General features: G+C 56.0%; 1 protein-coding gene across 8 annotated transcripts in view; it reads right to left on the bottom strand.

Annotated features, from left to right (window-relative positions):
- The window catches only part of CACNA1D (calcium voltage-gated channel subunit alpha1 D), a 353,867-nt gene extending 334,438 nt beyond the window's left edge, over positions 1–19,429 (bottom strand). For 3 of the 8 annotated variants that reach the window (XM_056804155.1, XM_056804156.1, XM_056804157.1), the window contains exons 1-3: positions 18,395–19,420; positions 16,440–16,758; positions 12,113–12,218 (exon numbers count right to left, since the gene is read on the bottom strand). In XM_056804155.1, coding sequence (XP_056660133.1) covers positions 12,113–12,218; positions 16,440–16,758; positions 18,395–18,461 — 492 coding nt within the window. In that variant the 5' untranslated portion in view covers positions 18,462–19,420. Of the gene's footprint in view, positions 1–12,112; positions 12,219–16,439; positions 16,759–18,394 lie in introns of all 8 variants that reach the window. The other 5 variants (XM_056804161.1, XM_056804153.1, XM_056804160.1 and 2 more) reach the window with 4 other exon arrangements.
- Positions 19,430–19,765: the final 336 nt, after the last annotated feature.

Here is a 19,765-nt window from a genome sequence, read left to right as displayed (position 1 = left end):
CCCACGAGGGAGGTTCTTTTCATGGGGGGAAACTGAGGCCAGAGTCAGCGGCTTGGCTGCGGAGTCTTCCTCCCTCCTTTACGCTTAGCTTACCTTGGTTGTAAACTTTCATATTAATTTCACACAGGCAACAAAGAAAATAAAAATGCAACAGAACATAGACAATGCTAATGGGTGGTTTTCGGAACCCCTGAGACCCTCAGCCATCCTCCAGTGGGGTTTCTTTATCATATTCTACTCAAGCTGAGCAGCCCTGAGCGAGACTGGAGCAGAACAGTAAGAAGAGTTGACGCCTATCTACTATTTCACGGCGGACAAATCACTTTACACGCAACTCCTGTTAGTCTCACGGGAGGCCTGGGAAATGGGTACAGCGGGTGTTCCTCTCTCCTTTTTACAGGTGAGGAAAATAGAGAAGGACGGAGACTAGTCCGCCGTCACACAGGATTGCCGCCTCGATCGCCCTCCCCCCATGTCCCGAGTCCTCCCTGCTTCTCTGGGACAGCCTCGAGGTCTACAACAGAAAATCGCCTTTGGAAACCCGTTTGTGCCCAAATGCACAGACGGCCCATTCTGCTGGAGATCAGACAGAGATGCAGGCCTGGCACGGAGTGGCTGGCATCTGGGCAGCTGCCCTTTTTCTCCCTGGAAATGCCCAGACCCTCATGGTTTCCCTTTCGAACTCTGCTCTTCCTCGTTAGAGATTCCTTAGAGATCAAGCCCTCCACCCCTAAAATCATCCCATTCAGGGCTGGGGGCGTGCTCACTCTATCGCTGCGTGGCACGGGGGGCCTGTCTAGACCTACATTTCCCAAAGCTAAATTCCAAGCATGCCACTACACTGGGCAAAAGCTGTCAAAGGCAAGTGCAAATCTCTTCGCCTGGCATTCGAAGCCTTCCACAACCTCCTGCCCTATACAACAATCTAGTTCAGCAGCAGCATTTACTCTCTCCCTATTCCTGATTCTGCCCTGCTCACACTCTGCCCCAGCCTACCACGTCCTCCTCAGTCTTTCCCAACTATCTACATTTCAGCCAATATTCTTGCTCTAAAGTCAGGCTGGAATCTCACTGTCTTCCAGGGAGCCTTCCCTGACTGCCCCTACTCGGGGGCCTCTTGTCTGGGTGGCCGGACACCCGAGCACTCTCCCGGCCTTGAACTGGACATCAGTGACCCTCCCTAGGAGGACAAGTAACCCCGGTGGGGCTGGTATGAAGCATGTAAGCATGACGGGGGAGATCTGAAAGGTCCATCCTGCTGGGGTGATGCCAACAGCCTCCAGCCCTAGGCTATTATATTTCCATTTTACAGATGGGGAGGCTGAGACCAACAAGCTGGAAGTAGACCTCAGCCCAGGGAGTTCAGGGCCATGACTTCTCCTCTTGCCAAACCCACTCCCTCCACTAAAAGACCATGGCACCACAGAAGGAATGCAGGACTCACGGTCCAGAGTCTTGAGTTTGAATCCTGCCTACAACTAGTTGTGAGGATGAGCAAATCATTTGAGCCTCTGTAAAACGCGGAGTGCCGCCATCACTGCCCAGAGCAAATGGGATAACGAGCCATTTTGAACCTCCAGTGCAAAGGGTGGGAGGTGCTGGCAATCCAAAGGCAAGAACGAGTATTCCGAGTATTCCTGCCCTCCGGCTTAAGAATGGTCAGGGCTGATGATAGGTGAGCATGCACGTCGCCTGCTGGGCCACCCTGAGAAGGCTACAGAAATGGTGGCTGTGGTGGCCCTCCCGGCCATCACCATCATTAGCCATCACCCCTCAGGGAGGCAGGATCCCCTCGGACCCGGGAGGCCTGCCCTTCTACCTTTCATCTTTCATTTATTGGCCCAAAGCCTACAGGTGAAGGGCGGACCGCAGCCCCCGCAGCACTTCCTCCTCTTAAAAGTCTGGGCATACGTTTAGGGTAACCCTCGTCCGTGGCCATCTCCAATATTTGTAGCCGCTGGAATTCTCAAGGCCGCTATTTCCTCATTTATTATCTGACCAGCCCAGACGTCCTCACTGTGGTCAGATGACTCCCCGGACCATCCTAAGACAACTAGAAACTTCTGGCCCAGAAATAAGTTCTCAGAATGACCTCAAGGCAGATGGAGGCGGACCTTCTCGAAAGAAGCCCTTTCATTGGGTCGTTTGGCTCTGTTAAGTGTGGGAGCTGACCACCAGCTCTGCCTGCGTTTGACTTTGGGTGAGTCACGTAACCCCTCCGGGCACCTCTAATTTCCCAGTCTGTAAAATGGAGGAGTCGGGCTTACCCAGCCCAGCATCTAGGTCCTCCTCTGTAAAGAGGGGGGCCCAGCTCCTTGCTACGTGCAGTCCCCCTCTGCTCTAAGCTATAGAGGACCTCAAGAACCCCGGGCGCCTCCTGAGAAGAATGGAGCCTGCCGAGAGATCAGGGGCTTTCAAGGAGCCATTCAAACAGCTCTCCTCAGGGATGGGTGCCATGGTGGGGCTGCAGCAGCATCAGGTGAGGGCAGGAACCAGTCCCTTCTGCTCCCCTGGTTCTCACGCTGACGCCTCCGGCACCTGGTTCTCTTAAGGGCCAAATGGAAGCGGGGCAAGAAGGACCTCAGAAAAGCAACAAAGGGCTCGCCCAATTGAAAGTCTCAGCAGCTTCAGCATCATGCCAACATCATGAACCTCTCTCTTGGCTTGTCCCTGTCTTCTCCCCATCCAACTGGAATCTCCCGGAGGACTGGGGCTCCACGGGGGGATGTCCGCCGTAAGTCTCCTTAGAAGGAGGTCTGTTGTTCATGGATGGGCATGAAAATATTTTTTCATTGAAGTGAAACGTTCAGGGCTGGCCTTTAGAACGGTCCTGCAAACTCCACAGGAAGGGATTTCAGGGGAAAATCACAAGCAGGTGATAACAGGGCTGAGATGCGGATTCTCAACATGAAGAGTCATCCTTTGGGTTCCCTGGGCACTGGCAAGAATCCGAGGCTTCGGAAAAGTGTCATCACTAGATCTTTTAGGCAGTAAACTTTGCTTCCCCCAAATCCAGGGTCAAAAGAAGGCTTTGCCTGGTTCTTTTGGAGACCAAAGGGGAATCAGTGTGAACTTGGGGCCATCACAAATGGAAAGACACATACATCGGGAACCCTGTTGGCTGAGGACCTTCAAGGACCAACAATGCTCATTTCTGACCCAGTCTCTCATGTCCTCTTGGGCCTTCATTGAACAGCGCTCTGGGCTTCTTCCCCATCAGGAGTCGGATTATTGCTGATCCCTTCCTCTCTCAGTCTCTGCTAGAGTCCTCGCCTGAGGCAGAACCCCTTCCCCATCTCTCTATTAGCCTAATTTGGGGAGAGGGAAGGAAGGGCCCTCACACACCCAGTTAAGAGACCAGGAGAGAAAACCCTAGTTGTTGTCTCTCTCCAAGGAAAGGGCTCTGTGTCAAGGTGCCCTGAGAAAACCACCTCCCACCTCCGGGGCAAAGGTCTTGTAGAACAGAGATCAGCCAGCCGTAAGTCCGGGGCGATTTCTGAACTCGCTTCCTCCAGCCAGCAGAATCTACATCTCTGTCCCAAGCCACTCCCTGACTTAGGGTCGGAAAGTCTCCTAGAACCCTCCTCAGTCCTGGATGGGCCACCTGCACCTCTCTCGAGTCCCTTCAGGGGCTGCCAAGGCGCCATGACCTCAGATCTGACGGCCTCCAAACCCTCTGCATCTTGCTATGCCCACGCGTTTGAGTGAACAGGAAAGCTGACCTAAAAGGGCTACTGTCCCTCCCCAGCCTCCTACTGCCCCCTTACTAGTGGGAGACAGCCTGTGGGGGCTCCTCCTTATCCAACTTGACCCAGGACCTCCAGCAAGCAACCCAGACCAGAAAGGACCCCACGAGGCAGGATTTGAGGGGATGAATGAAACCACCTCCAACCCGAGACCTCCCTTGTCTTCCCAAGTACGACTTGATAAGTACAGGGTGGAGAGGGCACAGCCAGGCGCTTTCGTGGGGCAGGATCTGGGGTTTTAGCAGGCACCAAGTTCACGGTGCATTGTCGGTGTGACGCAGCAGGCAATGAGCTCTGCGGCTGGCTTTGGAGGAGGGCAGGATCCAGGGCTCCAGGGAGGGCCTCGTGCGCTCAGTTTGGCTCTGCTCAGAAGCCCAAAGCTTTATGTGTGAGCCCCAACAATGTGGGCCCCTCTGTCCAGGAAGGATGCTGACAGTCAGGACAGGGTGCTGAGAAGGCTGAGCACCAGGCTCATCTCCGAGCCTCTCCTTCCCTCCTCAGAGCCAGCCCACTGCCATTTGGAGAAGAAGGTCCTACCATGGGGCTGTGGCCACCATCATCAGCTTTCCTTCAGCCCCTCACCATCTCTTGAGCCCTAGACAGGGGACAGCAAGAGGGGATGGGCTCCGCAGTCTGCGGCAGCTGAGATGTACCCCCAGTCAGTGCTCTGGGGGCCATGTGAGGGGTGGGATGAGCAGGACCCCTCCAAAGCCAACCTTCCCCACAGCATCCAGAATCACACCGAGTCTCCTACCCAGGAGCAGGCAAGGGCTTTGGAGATATCCTTGGCGAAGCAGACAGGTGGTACAGTACATAGATCTCGGAACTTGGAGTCACAAAGACCAGAGTTCAAATCCCAACTCCAACACTTACTAGTCTCAGTTTCCTCATCTATAAAATGGACATAATCACAGCACCTACCTCACAAGGTTGTTGTGAGGACCAAATGAGATGTCTGTAAATGGTTTTGCAAACTTCACATCAGGATATAAAGGCTAGTTATTGTTGCTTTGTTGTTGTTGGATGCCTCTGACCCTAGGCAAGTCACTTAACCCAATTTGCCTCAGTTTCCTCATCTAAAAAGTGGGGATGATCACAGAACCCCCTCCCAATGTTGTTTCGAGGATCCAACCATATAAGGCACGTAGTGTAACATGAAGGCTCACCCTGAGAGTGAGCTATTCTCCGGAGACTGTCAGCCCCCTGAGGGCAGGGGGCCCTTTCCAGAACTTTGTGGAGTACTTGGCACAGCAGGCCAATGGATGAAGAAGCATTTATTAAGCATTTCTCCTAGACACCAGGCAACCTGCTAAAGGGGAGGGACATAAGGCCAAGCTAGGGCAGTGCCTCCCCACTAGGGGTTTACATTCTAATGAAGGAAAGCAGCCAACTTCTAATAGGAAGTGCTGAACAAAAGTGGCATGACTTGAAGGGGCTGGAGGGGGGGCTGGAAGCCAGGTTCTGACAAGATGAAGCAAGAGCTCCTCAATCCCAGGGCAGGACCCAATGGGGTATGGTAGGGGGGTAGTTTAAGGGCTACTGAATACTGGAAAGGGAACGAACACTTGGGTTGAAGAGTGGAGACAGAAAATCAAGGAAGGCTTCACAGAAGAGGCAACATTAGAATGGGGTTTTAAAGAGTAAATAGGAATTCAAAAGATTGGAGGGGAAAAAATTCCTGGTCCAGAGAATGTCGTGAGGAAAGGTGTGAAGATGAGAATGGGAAGGGCACCTCGAGGGAGGTGGGAAATTCTGTTTGGCTAGAAGAATGTAAAGGAAGAACGTGAGAATGTTGGAAGGGAACTTCTCAATCTCGAATGTCAGCCCTGAAAAGAACTCTGGGGATCATCTAGTCCAGTCTCCACACTGGCATTAGGAAAGAGGCCTAGAGAAATCTCAGTGAGGTGACCAAGGCCACACCAGCTGCTAAGTCAAAGGGATTCTCCTTGAACTCAAGACTTCCAATTCCAAGCTCCAGGGCATTTTGAGACATTTTCCCTCTGCCCCTCTAAATGAAAAAATAAAAACAAAACCCTTATAACAAGCAAGCCTGGTTGAGCAAAACAAGTCCAGAGTGGCCGCATCCCAAAACTCTGTTAGCTTCAGTGCAAGGCGTGGCCTTCTGCTACGAGCATATTTGGGTGGGTGGGTGAGTGGGTGTAAGTGAGAGAGAGGAAGGGAGAGAGAGGTGGGAGAGAGGGAGAGAGGGAGGGAGGGGAAGAGAGAGGGAGAGACAGAGAGGGAGGGAAGGGAAAAAGAAAGAGAGGGAGAGGGAGAGAGAGAGACAGAGACACAGAGACACAGAGAGACAGAGGGAGGCAGAGAGAGAGAGAGAGAGAGAGACAGAGAGACAGAGAGAGAGAGAAAGGATTGAACACCCAGCTGAGAAGTCTGCCCTTGCTCTCTCCTTCCATTTCCCAGCCTCAGGAAGGGTTACCCTCTGGCCATTCTGCTGCAGCAGGTCCTCCTCCTCAATTTGGCCCAAACCTTGGGCCTTCCTGTCCTTCATTTGGATGTCTTTCTCGTCCAGTATAACTGATCTTCAATTCCATTTCCTCCAGGAGGATGTCTTTCACCCAGCTTATGTCTGGTAGAAAAAGCACTGAGCACAGATCCGAGCCCCAAGCCATTTGTTTTGGGTGTGGCGCCTTGGTTTCCCAAATCCTCAAAAAGGACAGCCATACTCGCCCCAAATTCCTTGTAACATCTGTGAAAGGCCCAGAAAGGCCTCAGATCGAGGCACCTTGAAAACCCAAAGCCCTAGACAAAATGAGGCATCAGGAAGCGGAAAACAAAAGTCCATCGGGGTCCCAGAGCTGGAAGAGCTGTCGGAGCTGCCTCCTCCCTGCCCAGGGTTCCGGAGGAGGGATCTCACAGCCCCAAGGAGGGGAGGCACTGGCTTCCCTGGGTAGATGGTCTGTTTCTTCTCCCCACAGAAGCAGACTTCTTCAGGGCAAGATGCAGGAGGACAGAAAATAACCGGGATCCCGGAGACTTGAACCAGCCGTGCAGCCACAGGGCCCTGGCTCAGCCTTTGCTGGGCTGACGATGGTGGGTTATCATTTGGCTGAAGCCCTGCAAGCAATCCAGGGATCTCAAAGTCACTCGGGGCAGCCCAGCTGAGGACTCTCACCAGCCCGAGAACAGAGGCGGCTCTTAAAAGCAAAGTCGGTCTCTTTGTCGAAGCTGGGGGGCTCACGGAGGGATCCCTGGTGCTCAGGCGTCAGCCAACACTCCCAACAGCTTCCTGGCTTGAGGGCAAGTAAAAAGAAACCCAGCATCCGGTCCAGGGACTGCAGCCCTGGGAGCGAGGCACCTGGGCCTGGGGAAGGCCTTTTCCTGGGTGCTGAAGCGACACCCCAAACACGGTTCCCCGGAACAACTGGGCTCTCTCCCCATGGCAGCACGTTACACCACGCCACGATCATCAGCGGGCCCGCAGGGACTCCTGGTGCTAAAAAGGTGTATAGTAGAGTGGGAGTCTCTCGGTGATCGAGAATGACTATAAAAAGGTGTAAGTGGTCCTTTATAGGCACCACAGGGGCCACCTTGGAGGGAGGGAGGGAGGGGCCGGCTCAATGCTGACGTCTGGCTGTGCGACCTTGGGCAGCTCACCTGCTTTCTTCCTGTCAGCCTCCTGGGAGGAGAGTTCTGGGATCTCGGAATTCCTGCTGGGGCGGAATCCCAGCTTCTGTCCCTAGTCCGTCTGTCTGTCACTCACACCCTTGGCAAAGGGCCCCCCTGCCTCTCCCCTGCCCGTAACAGAGCCAGGGAGCAGGCCGGGAGGGCGCTTTACCGGCAAGGAGGCTGCAGGAGACGAACCCCAAACAGAGGGTTTCCCTGCCCCGATTTCTGCTGGGACGCGGAACAGGGCGGCCACGTTCGTTCTCCAGCTAACTTGTGCTCTGCCTGTTCTGCCGCCTCGCCTACGGCACATCCAGCTCCGCTCGGGCTGTGGGGAGAAGTCTGCGGCGCCCAGTCCCTGGAGGCGATGTCGGCGCACGCGCCCTCTCCAGCCTCACCTCGGCGTGTCCTGGGGGTCCGCCAGAGCCCGAGAGCCAGAAGAGGCCCGAGAGGAGGTGGGCAGCTCCGACAAGGCCAGGACTGCCGCTTCATTCTCGGGCCTCGGATCCCGGGCGCTTGGGGACGGCCGAAGCCTGCCCATCCCTCCCCTCCGAGGTTTGAGCCGAACTGGCCTGCTTGCTCCCAGGCCGACACCTGTACCAGGAATGCGCCCCCCCCCCCCCAAAGAGCCCCAGTCTCTCGGGCTCAGCCCCTGCCTCCAATGGTTATTCACTGAATTGGATTTTAGATCGCCCTCCAGGTGGGGGGCAGGCCGCTCCCTGCCCCCACGGCGCCCTGGGGGGGGGGGGGGCGGCACAACCTGCGCTCCCATTTCAGAGAGGGAGAAAGTGAGGCCGACTCTCAGGGCTCCCCAGGGTCTGAGCCAAGGTCTTCCTGCCCCCTGGACCACTGGGCTGCCTGGGGTAATAACCAAGATGGCGGAGGAGAGGAGGAGGCGGGGCAGGGCGGGGGCTGTGATGGGGTTTCGCCCGGAGGCTTCCAGCATGGAGCTAAGAATCCAAAGGAGCCCGGATGGTGGGGACTGGCCGGGCTTTCTGCAAACTTGGAAGAGCTGCAGCAAGGTCAGTTATGGCCATGACAAGCGCCGGGATGCCGTGTGGGCGACTCAGAAACCGAACAATGGCGAGGCACGGCGCCATCCAGGAGGGGGCACAGGCAGGGGGGCACTCGAAAGCCAGGACAGGAGGTGATACTCGGGGGACACACCGAGGGGGGGGGGAGGGAGGGAGACACCAGGGATGTGTCCAAGGATGGAGGAAAATGAGTTCCGTCATGAAAGACTCTGAGAGTCCCCCTGGTAAGAGAGGTTCTGGAGAAAGAGGGAATGGGGAGGTCATCGAGCCAATCCTCAGCCAAAACAAGAATAAAGCCTCTCTAGCAAGGGGCTGTACCCTGAAATACCACTAGTGACAGGGAGCTCACTACCTTTATGAGTCAGCCAATTCTATTTCAATGGATAGAAAGATTTTATATAGACTGAACTGACATTTGCCAGTCTGGCAGCATCCACCCCAGATTTGAATCTTGCTTCTAAGGTCAAACAAAATGGAATTCCTTTCCATTTCTTTTCTGCCTGGCATGAAAGGAAGAGGAACATTTGAAAGGGTTCCACATCTGAAGCCAAAGGACCCAAGTTCAAAGCCCTCTCTGAGCAGCCCTGGCTGAATCACTCCCTCTCTGGTCGGCTTCCCTTCCTTAGCTGCATGAGATGGGGCCTCCTCACATACCTCCAGTGTGATCCTAGAGAGCCTCTACAACACCTGGAGACCAGGAGCTTCCCTCTCCCCGCCACCCTCAAACTCGGCACACGCTGCCTCTTCTCCAATTACTGACCGAGCCACAAAGTCCTGGAAAAACAGAGCGGCACTCACCCCACTCTGGAGCTCTCTGGAGAGCCAGAACAATAAGGAAAACCATCAATGAGGCGTGGACCATGCCAGGAGGCAGAGTTGAACGTTACAAATCCCATTTCAGCACTCTGACCTCGACCCTGGCAGGTGCACACTACTGTTCTCTCCAGCTGACAACTAAGGAAACTGAGAAAGATGGGGAGGTGACTCGCCCAAGGTCTCACAACCAGGAAGCGTCCAAGGTAGGATTTGAACTCATCTTCCAGGCTCAACGCTCTATCCGCTGCATTACGGAGCCATCTGTAGGTGCCGAGTTCCAATGTTGCTATGGCTTCAGCCTCCCTGAATTCATGCTAATACAAAACTGAGAGCAGCGCCTGAGATTTTATGTTTCTTATGAACAATTAACTCATGGCAATGGCAAAATCAAGGCACTGCTCTGAAGACTTCAAAGCAGCCCCCTGCTCTGATTGCTTTCCTTCCACCCAGGAGGCACCCGTTCGTCTTCAGGACTTTGGTGGAAGGACTCCCTCACAGGGTAGTGAGATAGCATAGTGGCTAGAGACCATGCCAGGGACGGGAGGTTGGAAGGTCCTGAGTTCAAATCCGGCATCAGACACTCCCTAGCCGTGTGACCCTGGGCGAGACCCCCATAGCCTTTACCGGTTGGTTCTAAGATAAAAGGGAAGGGTTTGGGGGGAAATGAATTCCCCGAAAGGCTGGAGTAGTCCGACAGCGCACCTTTCCCAGAAGCCATCCTTGGGTCTGGGCAGAGCGTGCTGCACGCATTTCCTACGGCACCCGCCCAGGAGGGCGTCCTCCGCCCTTCACTTTACCACTCAAGGTAACCGGAGGGTGTTGACTGCCCATGAGACCGAGCCCCACGCGCAGGCCTAAAATAGAGCGAGTCGCTTCAAGACAAACTGGGTCAAATGTAAAAGAAAATGAGGCTCCCTGGCGGGCGGCCCCAGAGAGCAGCCACAAGGAGACCTCTCGCCTCCCCCTGCGGGAAAGGACACTCCCCTGTCGGCACAGACCCAGGGCCGGCCTGTGGGCCCCCCCCCATTAGAGAACACACACACTCACACTCATGCTCACACTCATGCTCACACTCACGCTCACACCTGCACTACTTCCCCTACTGGTCTGCATTAAATTGCTTTCCAAGAAGGCCTTTATTTTCCACGCCACTTTGTCTTGGCCAACAAAGAGGCTCTGGCAGGGGGCGACTTCTGTGTCAGAGATGGCGCCATCCGGCCTCTGCCCTACGGGAACAGGCGGCGTCTCCCATGCTGGAAAGCTCCGCCCTTCCTTCCGGTTTTCTCCCCAGACGAGGAGGCAGAGCGGCATCAAGCGCTCAGGACGGAGCCGTGGCAGGGCATGACGCACCCAATAGGCGGCTCCAGCCTGCGCTCTCCCCAGATGCGCGTCTCACCCAAGGACGCTGCCGACAGAGGGGTACCCCGAGGGTCAAGGCCGGCAACATCAAGTCCGGAAAAGCCCACCGGAAGTGGGCAGGAGCCCCCCAGGAGGGGCCAGAAGCCAGGAAAACGCCGGCGTCCTCCTCGTTGCCCACGACTGGCCGGGCAAAGGAGGTGGAGCCAGGAAGCCCCAAAACCGAGGTGACTTTGGGCTGGGATGATTTCATGTCCCAGAGCTTCAGTTTCCTTCTCTGTAGAAGGGGGTGACAGCAGACACGCTGCCGGAGCACGTCTGTGCAGACTCCTGAAGCAGCTGCTCCCTGCGCCCGCCCGGCCTCGCCTCCAGGATGCAGGATCACTGGGGAGGCTGTCCAGCCTCCACCATCCTCTACTGTTTACTCTGCTCTACGGAGGCGCCCAGAGGGCAGCGCCTCACCCCGAAGGCGCTTACACCACTGACAGCTCCTCTCACATGGCTGCGGACACTGATACTCTATGTGTCTCCTTCAGAGAGAACAAAGGTAGATGGCGGTATCCCCATTTACTGGGTGAGGAAACTGAGGCACGTCAAGGCTCAACATGGCTTGTCCTGGTCACATGTCCCCTGGATGGGCCTCAGACACTTCCTAGCTGCATGACCCTGTGCCAGTCACTTAACCCCAGTTGTGCAGTTCTGCTGCCTCCGAACCAATACTTCGTGCTGACTTGGAGAAGGCAAGGAAGGGTTTAAAAGCACGGCGCACAGTCAGTCCTTGAAGCACAAGTTACTGGAAAGAGGGAGAACACCAGACCCCGCACGTGGTAGGAGCTCTCCGTGAGAGAGCCACGCAGGGAGTCCCTCTTCTCCCTCCGATGTTCAGGGTTGGTGTGACCCCAGCCAGTCCCAGCACACTTTCTCCATCGAAAGCTGGAGGGATCCCCCAATCTGAGAGGCCGTGACCGTGAAGCCCAGAGGACAACGATGCTCCCCAAGTCACAGCCCAGCAGGGCTGAGGCAGGAAAGCCGGTACCCCTCCTCGAAGTCCACGCCTCTCCCCACCCCGAATCCCTTTGAGGAGTTTAGGGGCTGTCAAGTGCCCGATGTGTCCTGCCATCCCCTGATGACGGCAGAGCCCAGAGAATGGGCTGATCAAAGAGGGGGCAGAAAAGACAGAGAGAAAAGTCCAAACGGGCAAAAGTGATGAACGAGTGTGGGCAAAAATTAATGTTACACACGTGCACACACATGTACACACAGACACACACACATGCACCCCATACTCTTCCATTCAAGAAAGCTTTTCATTTCCATCCAAACGAAATGAATGATTTTAAACATTGCTATTCAGCATAAACACAAGGAGACACATCAAAAGCCGCGTCCATGCAGAATTCTGGGAAGAGTTCCTGGGCCCAGCTGTAAACCCCCATTCACAGCTCTTTGGAAGTCACCCCACAGAGGCCCAACTGGAGCGGCTGGCAAATCACGCACAAGCACTGGAGACAGAGAAAAGAAAGCAGGATCACTTACCAAGTTATGATTGGTTGAGTTAGAATCATCTTCTGGGAATGGGATGTAAACAGCTAAGGCCACACAATTGGCAAAAATCGCCAATAATATAAATATGTCAAATGGTCTGGAAAGTCTGGTTAAGGATAAACTGTAGGAAGCAAAGCCCGGGATACTTTCTGAGCAAAACGGATTCCACTAGTGGGGACCCCGAGTTCCAGGCAGTGCCTGTCCCAAAATTCATCCGCTCTCAGGGCTCTCAGGGTACCCCCTCCCCTTCGACAGTTTCTGGGGCCACCAATTCTATTGCAATGCCCTAGCCAGCTTCTCGGGTCTTCCTGTCTCACGGGAGGCTTCAGACACTGACTTCCTCGTGGGATGCCCGAAAGTAGGCGAGCTACTTCCTCAGACGTGTCCCATTATGCACTTTGTTCTTAGCTCCCAAAGGGCCATCCTGTCCTCAGCCATACTCAATGCCAGATGGGGACACGTCTCTGATTCAGTCTCAATCAGAATCTAAGTGGGTCCAATGGGCTCAAAACCCAGCCCCACTGGTTACCAGTGGCAACCCCCACCAGCACACGCTTAGCCCCCTGGCTGGGATTGGATCATCGATCTCTTCAAGATGGTCCCTTCAAGCTCTAGATAAGGGATCCAATCGTGGCCACCGTCTGTTTTAGTACAGCCAATAAGCTAAGACCAATTTTAGGGTGGGAAGAAGGCAACAAGCCTTGGAGTCTCTTTTCTACTTTCTTGACTCCCCAGAGGTCATCTGAGGGCTTTCCAAATGCCTGGTAACTCGGCCCCCCCTAATTCTCAGCCTTCTTATGCCTTCCCTGCTCCAAATAGCCTGCAGCTTCACACACACGAGTCACTCCTCCATGTCTCCTTCCAGGCGCTTTTGTGGGCCCCCCTGCCTTCCTCCTCCCTCCTCCTGGCTTCCTGCATGTAAGAAGCCTTTCTTGGCTCCCTTAAGGCTAGTGCCTCCCCCCAACACGTCTAGGCTCTCCTTCCTCTACCTCCTTTGCATGGTCTCTCTCCCACTAGAGTGGAGCCTCCTTGAAAGCAAGGCTGATTGGGCCTTTCTTTGGGCCCCGGGTTCAGTCCAGTGCCTGGAACACAGCAGCTGCCCACTACATACTTCTGACTCGGAGAACCAGCTAGGCTTTCACTTGCTTTCTCTTGGGCCGCCATTGGGTTCCATGTACAAAAGGACAGTCATTTTCATAAGAAACCTCAGGGAATCCCCAGCAGACGCTTCCCCAGAGTCCCTTCACAGCTCTCGAGCTGGGTGGTCTGTTTCCAGAGGATTGCAGTGAGGCCAGCCTTCAGCAATGATTCCATTAGCCATCGTGCTGTCCGCCCTGGCAATCCTAAACTTGATTGCCCTCACTCAGAGCAAAGCGCCAGGCCAGTTCCTGAAGAGTGGCCCCACCGAATCCTCAAGGGAAGAGCTGCCAGGGACCTCTTAGCCATCTAGTTCATTCCCTTCTTTTTAAAGAAAAGGAAACTGAGGCCAACAGAGTTTAAGTAACATGGCCTTGGATATAGGTAACATGGAACAAAGCTAGAATTTGAACTCAGGCCCTGATTGGTTTTAAAGCCAATCATCAAAGACTCGAGTGAATGGAAACTCCCTTCGCTTTCTGTGGGATCCTATAAAGAAATGTCAATTTGGCTTTGTATTTTTGCTCTAGGCCTATCATTTCATCTGTAGGGGACCTTCTAATGTTGAAATACCTCTCACCAACATACATCAGACATTCATCTATATCTCCTCTTCTAGCACTGTCTAGGGACTCTATTAAGTTGTATGATCTGATCATGATGAATGACTGAGGCAGCATTTGAACCCAGGGCTCCCTACCTACAAGTCTAGTACTCTATACTGCCTCTCATCCACCCTGTGGTTATGAATCAAGAAAGTAAAAAAGCCATTCCTGCTTCAGCCTTTTTAAAACTGGGATTTCTTGGAGTTCTTCATCAGCTAACTTTAATCCTGACTTTAATTTCTACCAAATTCAGACCTTCGAATATCTGATTGGTCAGACCAGACTGGAGTCCAGCAAGTCAACCTTGACCAAAGGGGCTCTGGCACGATATTTTTGGGATAAAAGATGGGAGGGGAATTTAAATGTTGATTTTGGCCAGTTTCTTTCTGCTTAAAAACAGGCAAAGCCACTGTGGATGAGAGGCAGAGTCCCTAGCCCCCTGGTCTTTACTTCCCCCCAAACAGCTAACCTGGAGACTACCAGCATCATTGGGGAAGGCTAAAGACAATGTTGCTTTCTGGCTTTTCCATCCCCCAAAGTCTTCTTTGAGCCCACTCTTCTCCAGCTCTGCCTGCCATGAGATTTGGACAAGCCGGCCAGAAGAAACCAAGAGATCCCCCATTTAGATCTAACTGCCACTTGGGGCACGTGGTACCCATCACTTCCCCAAAGGTCACCTCTCTCATCACACAGCCTTGTCTAGCCTCACTGACACAGAGAGCCAACCCCAGGCTCGCCAAAATCCGTCTTTGGCTCAACTCATCGGGTTAGTGTGAGCCACTATCAAAATTAGATGACATTTGGAGAGACAAATGGGGTCGTGGATTATTCAGGGATTCTCTTCTAGCCAGCTTCCCCTTTGCTACCTCCTGGGGGCTGGCTTTTCTCCAAATCTACAGTGAGGCCAGCATGTGTAAATAGGGGGTGGGGAAGGAAGGATTCGAAATCCCAGAAACTGTCTCCTCCCTCTAGCCAAGAGGAAAGAGCACCTGGCCTTCCCTGACTCTCCAGATACAGCCCACGACCCCCAGGAGCTCTGCTCACACACCTTGATACCAGGGTGGCCCCTTCTTGCTGATGGCTAACAGAGCAGACAAGGGGCCAGGACATGGAGCTGTATTTCTATTTTCAAGAGAAAAACTGACTCCTCTGGGCTTCTGGGAAAACCAATAAACAGAGACCTGTAAAGGAACGACTACAGACCTTGAGAGAGAAAACAGGGACCTCTATTAGAAAGGAGGGGCAGAGGCAACAAGCTGCAGCCTTCCCAAATCCACCTCGTGGCTGTCGGCCTCAGAACCTTTCTAACCAGCTCAGCCCATTGGCTCTCCCCTCTGGCGCTGCCCAGGGAAGACAGGAAGCACGGGCACAGACTGGAATTTCCAAAGGACCAAGTGATCCGGGACACGGTGTCAGGGGAACTTGGCTCTGTGGCCTCCTGCATTCTCTCATCTGAAGGCAGGGGAGAAGCAAGTGAATTCCCCTTTGAGCCTTCCCAAGACAAGAGGCTGCCCCCATGGCCAGCCCCTCTAGCTAGAAGGGGCCAAAGTGCTCTGCCAGCCACCCCAGAGTTTCTGGGAGGAGAAAATGCTGCCCTCTGCTCATCTGGACAAAGAGGAAGTGCCCATCACACCCGGCTCCCTGAGCAGATAGCTGGACGATGACTTTAGCACTGTACAGGCTTGGGCAGGGAATTGGAAAGGAAAACAAAGTTCAGCAGGAGGGCTGTGCGAGGGGAGGGAGAGCAGGAGGGCTAAATCTGGGCTCTGGGATACATCAACCATCCTGGGGCATCTGAAGTTCAATTTTAAAAATACAGAAGAGACACCCACACATGAAGCTTCAGCCCAAGGACATAGGCTGAATTTTTTCCCTAAAGCCGGCAACTGCACATTCCTGAGCTCTAAGTGGGGCTCGAGAAGTCAAAGGGTGGAGGGGGGTGGGGTGGGCTTTACACAGCAGTGTCAGAGGACACACACACACACAGACACACACACACACACACAGACTCACGCACACATAACTCTGGGGTGGACCCAGGCTAAGGAAATCTCAGGGAGCAATGCTATTGATACAAGAACGGCCAGGGTTCAAATTAAGCAGAGAACGAAAGCTGGAAGGGGCCCTCGGAACTCAGAATCCAACCTTCCTGATATTACAAATAAGGAAACTGAGGCACGGAGGGACACAAAGTCATAAGACTCGTTAAACATCTGAGATGGGTGGGAACCTAGACTCAGTCTTCTCCAGCACCTCACCTGATGTCCATTAATCAAGAATTTCAGGAATGATTTCCAGATATCAAAAGGAGAGGATTCTGCTAAAGATCACAATGATTTCTTTTGCCAGTAAAATTCCAATCGGTTCATTTTTTAAAAGAAATATAGACTCCAGCCCTGGCCAAGCCTGAAAGGCAGCAAGGGCTCCCTGAACATGGCCCCCTCCCCCAAGAGAAGCGCCCGCCCTTCCACTGGGGAGTGCAGCTTAGCCCCGGCTCCTCCCCGGCTCAGTCTGGTCCCAGAAAGCACCGGGGCTACACTGGAGGACCAGAAGGGGCAAGAGCCCCGAAAGGATACTTCCATTCTACGATACTAATGCAGGCTCTTCGGATGGGGTTGTTCAGAGAGAAGCAGAAGAGGGCCCGGGCGGGGCGGCTGCTCGAGGAGCTCCCCTGCTTTTTGCTCTTGGCATATTGCTGACGTTTTCTTTGGGACAGAGACCCGACAGGCTGGGGGGTGGAGGCGCTCATACTCTGGGCAGCCTTGGCTTGTCGAGCAGCATCGATCGCAGCTTGCCAGGACAGGACGGTCTGCTGGGAGTTCTGGGAGCTCTTGGGCCGAAACGTTGGTCTGTCACCAGAGAGAGAGTTCCTGGTGCCTCTTGCATAGTTCGCCTCTGAGGAGAGAGGGGGACAGACAGGGGAGGGAGACAGGGACAAGGTGAATAAGGCTGAGCCGGTGTGCGCAGGCGCGCTGCTCAGGTCCGGCACCCCAAACCCCGGTTCTTACAGTGTCATTTCTTCTCGGCTGGGCAGGAATCTCATTCCTCACCTTCCCACGCCCAGGCCTCCCAAAGCAGTGGCGCCCCAAAGCCCCTGGTCCTCCACTTCTTCCCTTGAGCGAGAAAGGCAAGCCCCTGGCCTAGGCGTCCAGGGTCCTCCCCAGGCTCCAGGGAAGCCCCCGGGGGCCAGATTCTGCCCCAGTCCAAGAAATCTGGCTCAGCAGCCAGGAGGGCAGCGTACCTCCCAGCCCCTACAGAGTCCTCCCTGGCATCCGGGCAAAGCCAATAATCTGGATTATGTCCCCGCTGCCTTCAAATGAAAATTCATGAAGCCTGGCGCTCATTTCCTCTGCTGGCTTCTGAAGCCATCTCTGTCTTTGGGCACTCGGAAAATGACAGCTCATCCGCCAGGCCAGAGCCCACCCCGAGGTGCAGACACAGCAACAGGGCTCTGTGCTGGGACTCCATCAGCAGTCCAGCAATCAGGGCAGCCCTCCGAGGCTGCTCCTGTCTGGGAACATGGCTGAGACGGTCCCCAGTGCCCGGGGAGGCAAGACAAGTACGCTGGGCTGGGGCTGGGGGGCTCAGGGAGATGGGGAGAGGCTAAACCCGGGAAACGGACGGGGTGCCGGGGGAGACAAAGTACTCTCGTTGAGCCAGGACCTGCCCCACCCGCAGCCCGGGGTCCCAAAGCTCCGTTTGGGCCATACAAAGATGCCTCAGCCTGGCCCCTTGGGGTTTGGCCCCAGCCCCAGTGTCTGGGCCCCCGGAACGGGGAGAAAGGGAAGGGAAGGTGGCCTCTGGCCATCCGCGCCAGGTGGAGGTAAGGACACACGTCTGCCTGGGCTGAGTGTGGAGCCTGGGAGAGGTGCCCGCCTTCCTCTCTGCTCTCTTCTAAGGTCAGAGGTCCAGGGCTGCCCCGGGGACCCCAGCCAGCCCGAGCAGGGAGGGAGCGAGGGAGCCCGAGGAAGGGCAGACCTCCGGCAGGGCGGGAGTGCACGTGTCTCTCCAGGTTGGGGGGGGGGGGGGGAGGATGCAGGAAGTGCTGGGGCCATTGCTAGGTTACGGGCGCCACTCGAGGCAGTGGAAATGGTGGTGGGGTGGGGAATGGAGACCAGAAAAATACCCCACACACAGCGGGGTGGGGGGAGAGCTGGCGTTAAGAGAGGGAGAAAGGCAGAAGTGGAGAGGGCTCGAGCCTCCCCCCGGGGAGCCAGCGAAGATAATCCTGCCCCAGCTGATGACTCCAACCTGGCCAGTCTCTTGCCTCCACCTGCAGCGCCCCCCCCCCTCCTCGCCTCCAGCTCCCATACACACCTGACAGTGGTGGGAAAGTGAAACCCACAAGTCACCTCGACCTAAGGGGGCCTCCTCTCCAGCCCCCTCCCCCCGCCCCGCCAGGAGCCCAAGGCCCCTCCCCCGCCAAACATGTCGCTGCCACGAAGCTCCGGAGCATCCTCAGGCCCGGGCCTTCCCTCCTTCCTTCCATCCCTCTGGCTTCCATCCCCCTCCCCTCCCCCCGAGCCCGCACCTTTCGCGTGCTCCTCCTCCTCCTCCTCCCGCCTCGGGGGGTGCATTTTTTTCATCATCATCATCATCCTCCTCTCGGACCATTTATCGAGCGCCTGCTGTGTGCGTGTGCGTGCGCGGCGGCCGCGGGGGTGCGGGAGCGGGCCGCGGGGCTGGGGCTGCCCTTCGCCTGCTGGGCGCTGCGGCGCGGTGCGGTGCCCGCCGGTGCTCGGCCCTGCGTTAGCCCCCTCGGCTCTTCCCGGCGGCGGCTCCGGGCTCAAGGGCGGCTCGGGCCCCGCTTAGGTCTCCTCCTGGCGGTCGGGGGCGGTGCGGGGGCCGCTCGGGCCGTCCCCCATGCCCGCCCGTGCCCTGCGCCTGCCGCCGCGCAGGGGCCGCTGCTTCTTAGTCTCCTTTCCCGGCTCCCGCCCCGCCAAAGGCAGCCGGGGGGCCCGCGGCCGGCCCTCGCCCGCCGCCCGGCCGCTCTCACATCCGGGCCCCCGCCAGGAGGGCAGGCGAGAGGGCAAGAGGACAGGAGCCCGGCTCCGCTCGGCACAGGCTCCGCGTCGCCGCTGCCGCCCCGCTGCTGCTGCAGACGCTGCTGCCACCTCTGCTGCTGCTGCTGCTGCTGCTGCTGCTGCTGCCGCCGCCGCCGCTGGCCGCTCTCCCTCCTCCCTCCGCTCGGCGCGCTCCTCCTCCTCCTCTTCCTCCTCCGAGCCTCCTCCCGGCTCGGCTCGCTGCCAGGCCACCCCCCAGATGGGGCGGGGGATAACCGTGGGCCGGGTCCCACTTCTCCGGGGCTCTGGCCCCACGAAGGGGTCTAGGGCAGCAAGACAGAACCTAGCGTGGGACAGCAAGCACGAGACACGGCGAGCCCTCGGCTCCTCCGAGCCAACCGGCCCCTAGCTGCGAAAGGGTTAACTCCCCCCTCTCCCCTTCACCCCCCCTGAGGTTAACTGTTTCCGCGCCGGCGCGGGGGGTGGGGGGGGAGAGAGAGAGAGGGAGAGAGGGAGAGAGAGCAAGAGAGAGCAAGAGCGAGAGCGCGTTAGCTAGCTAGCTATCTGATGGCCAAGGCATTCTGTCTTTCCTCCTTCCTAGAACTTCTGGGGCCAGAGGAGGGCGGAGGAAGAGGTGAGGATGACAGCAGCCCCGAACTCCCCCTATCCTAAGCGTTCCCCCCTCCTTCAGACCAGTCCACCTGAAGGCGGTCCCGCCCCTTGAAGGGCACAGGTGGCTCTTGGTTCCAGCCCCGCCCTATTCCGAGTCGTTCTCCTCCCGAGCCTGGGCTGCTGAGAGAGCTGACCTGGCGGATTTCACCTGACTGGGTTTGAGATGAAAAGCTGGAAAGGGAGTCATAAGCCTTCTAGTCCAACCCTCACTTTTACAGCCGAGGAAA

Source organism: Monodelphis domestica, chromosome 7, assembly GCF_027887165.1.
Source record: "Monodelphis domestica isolate mMonDom1 chromosome 7, mMonDom1.pri, whole genome shotgun sequence".
NCBI classification, from domain to species: domain Eukaryota; kingdom Metazoa; phylum Chordata; class Mammalia; order Didelphimorphia; family Didelphidae; genus Monodelphis; species Monodelphis domestica.
The sequence above is the reverse complement of the archived record's forward strand: the minus strand, read 5'-3'. Positions and strand labels throughout refer to the sequence as shown.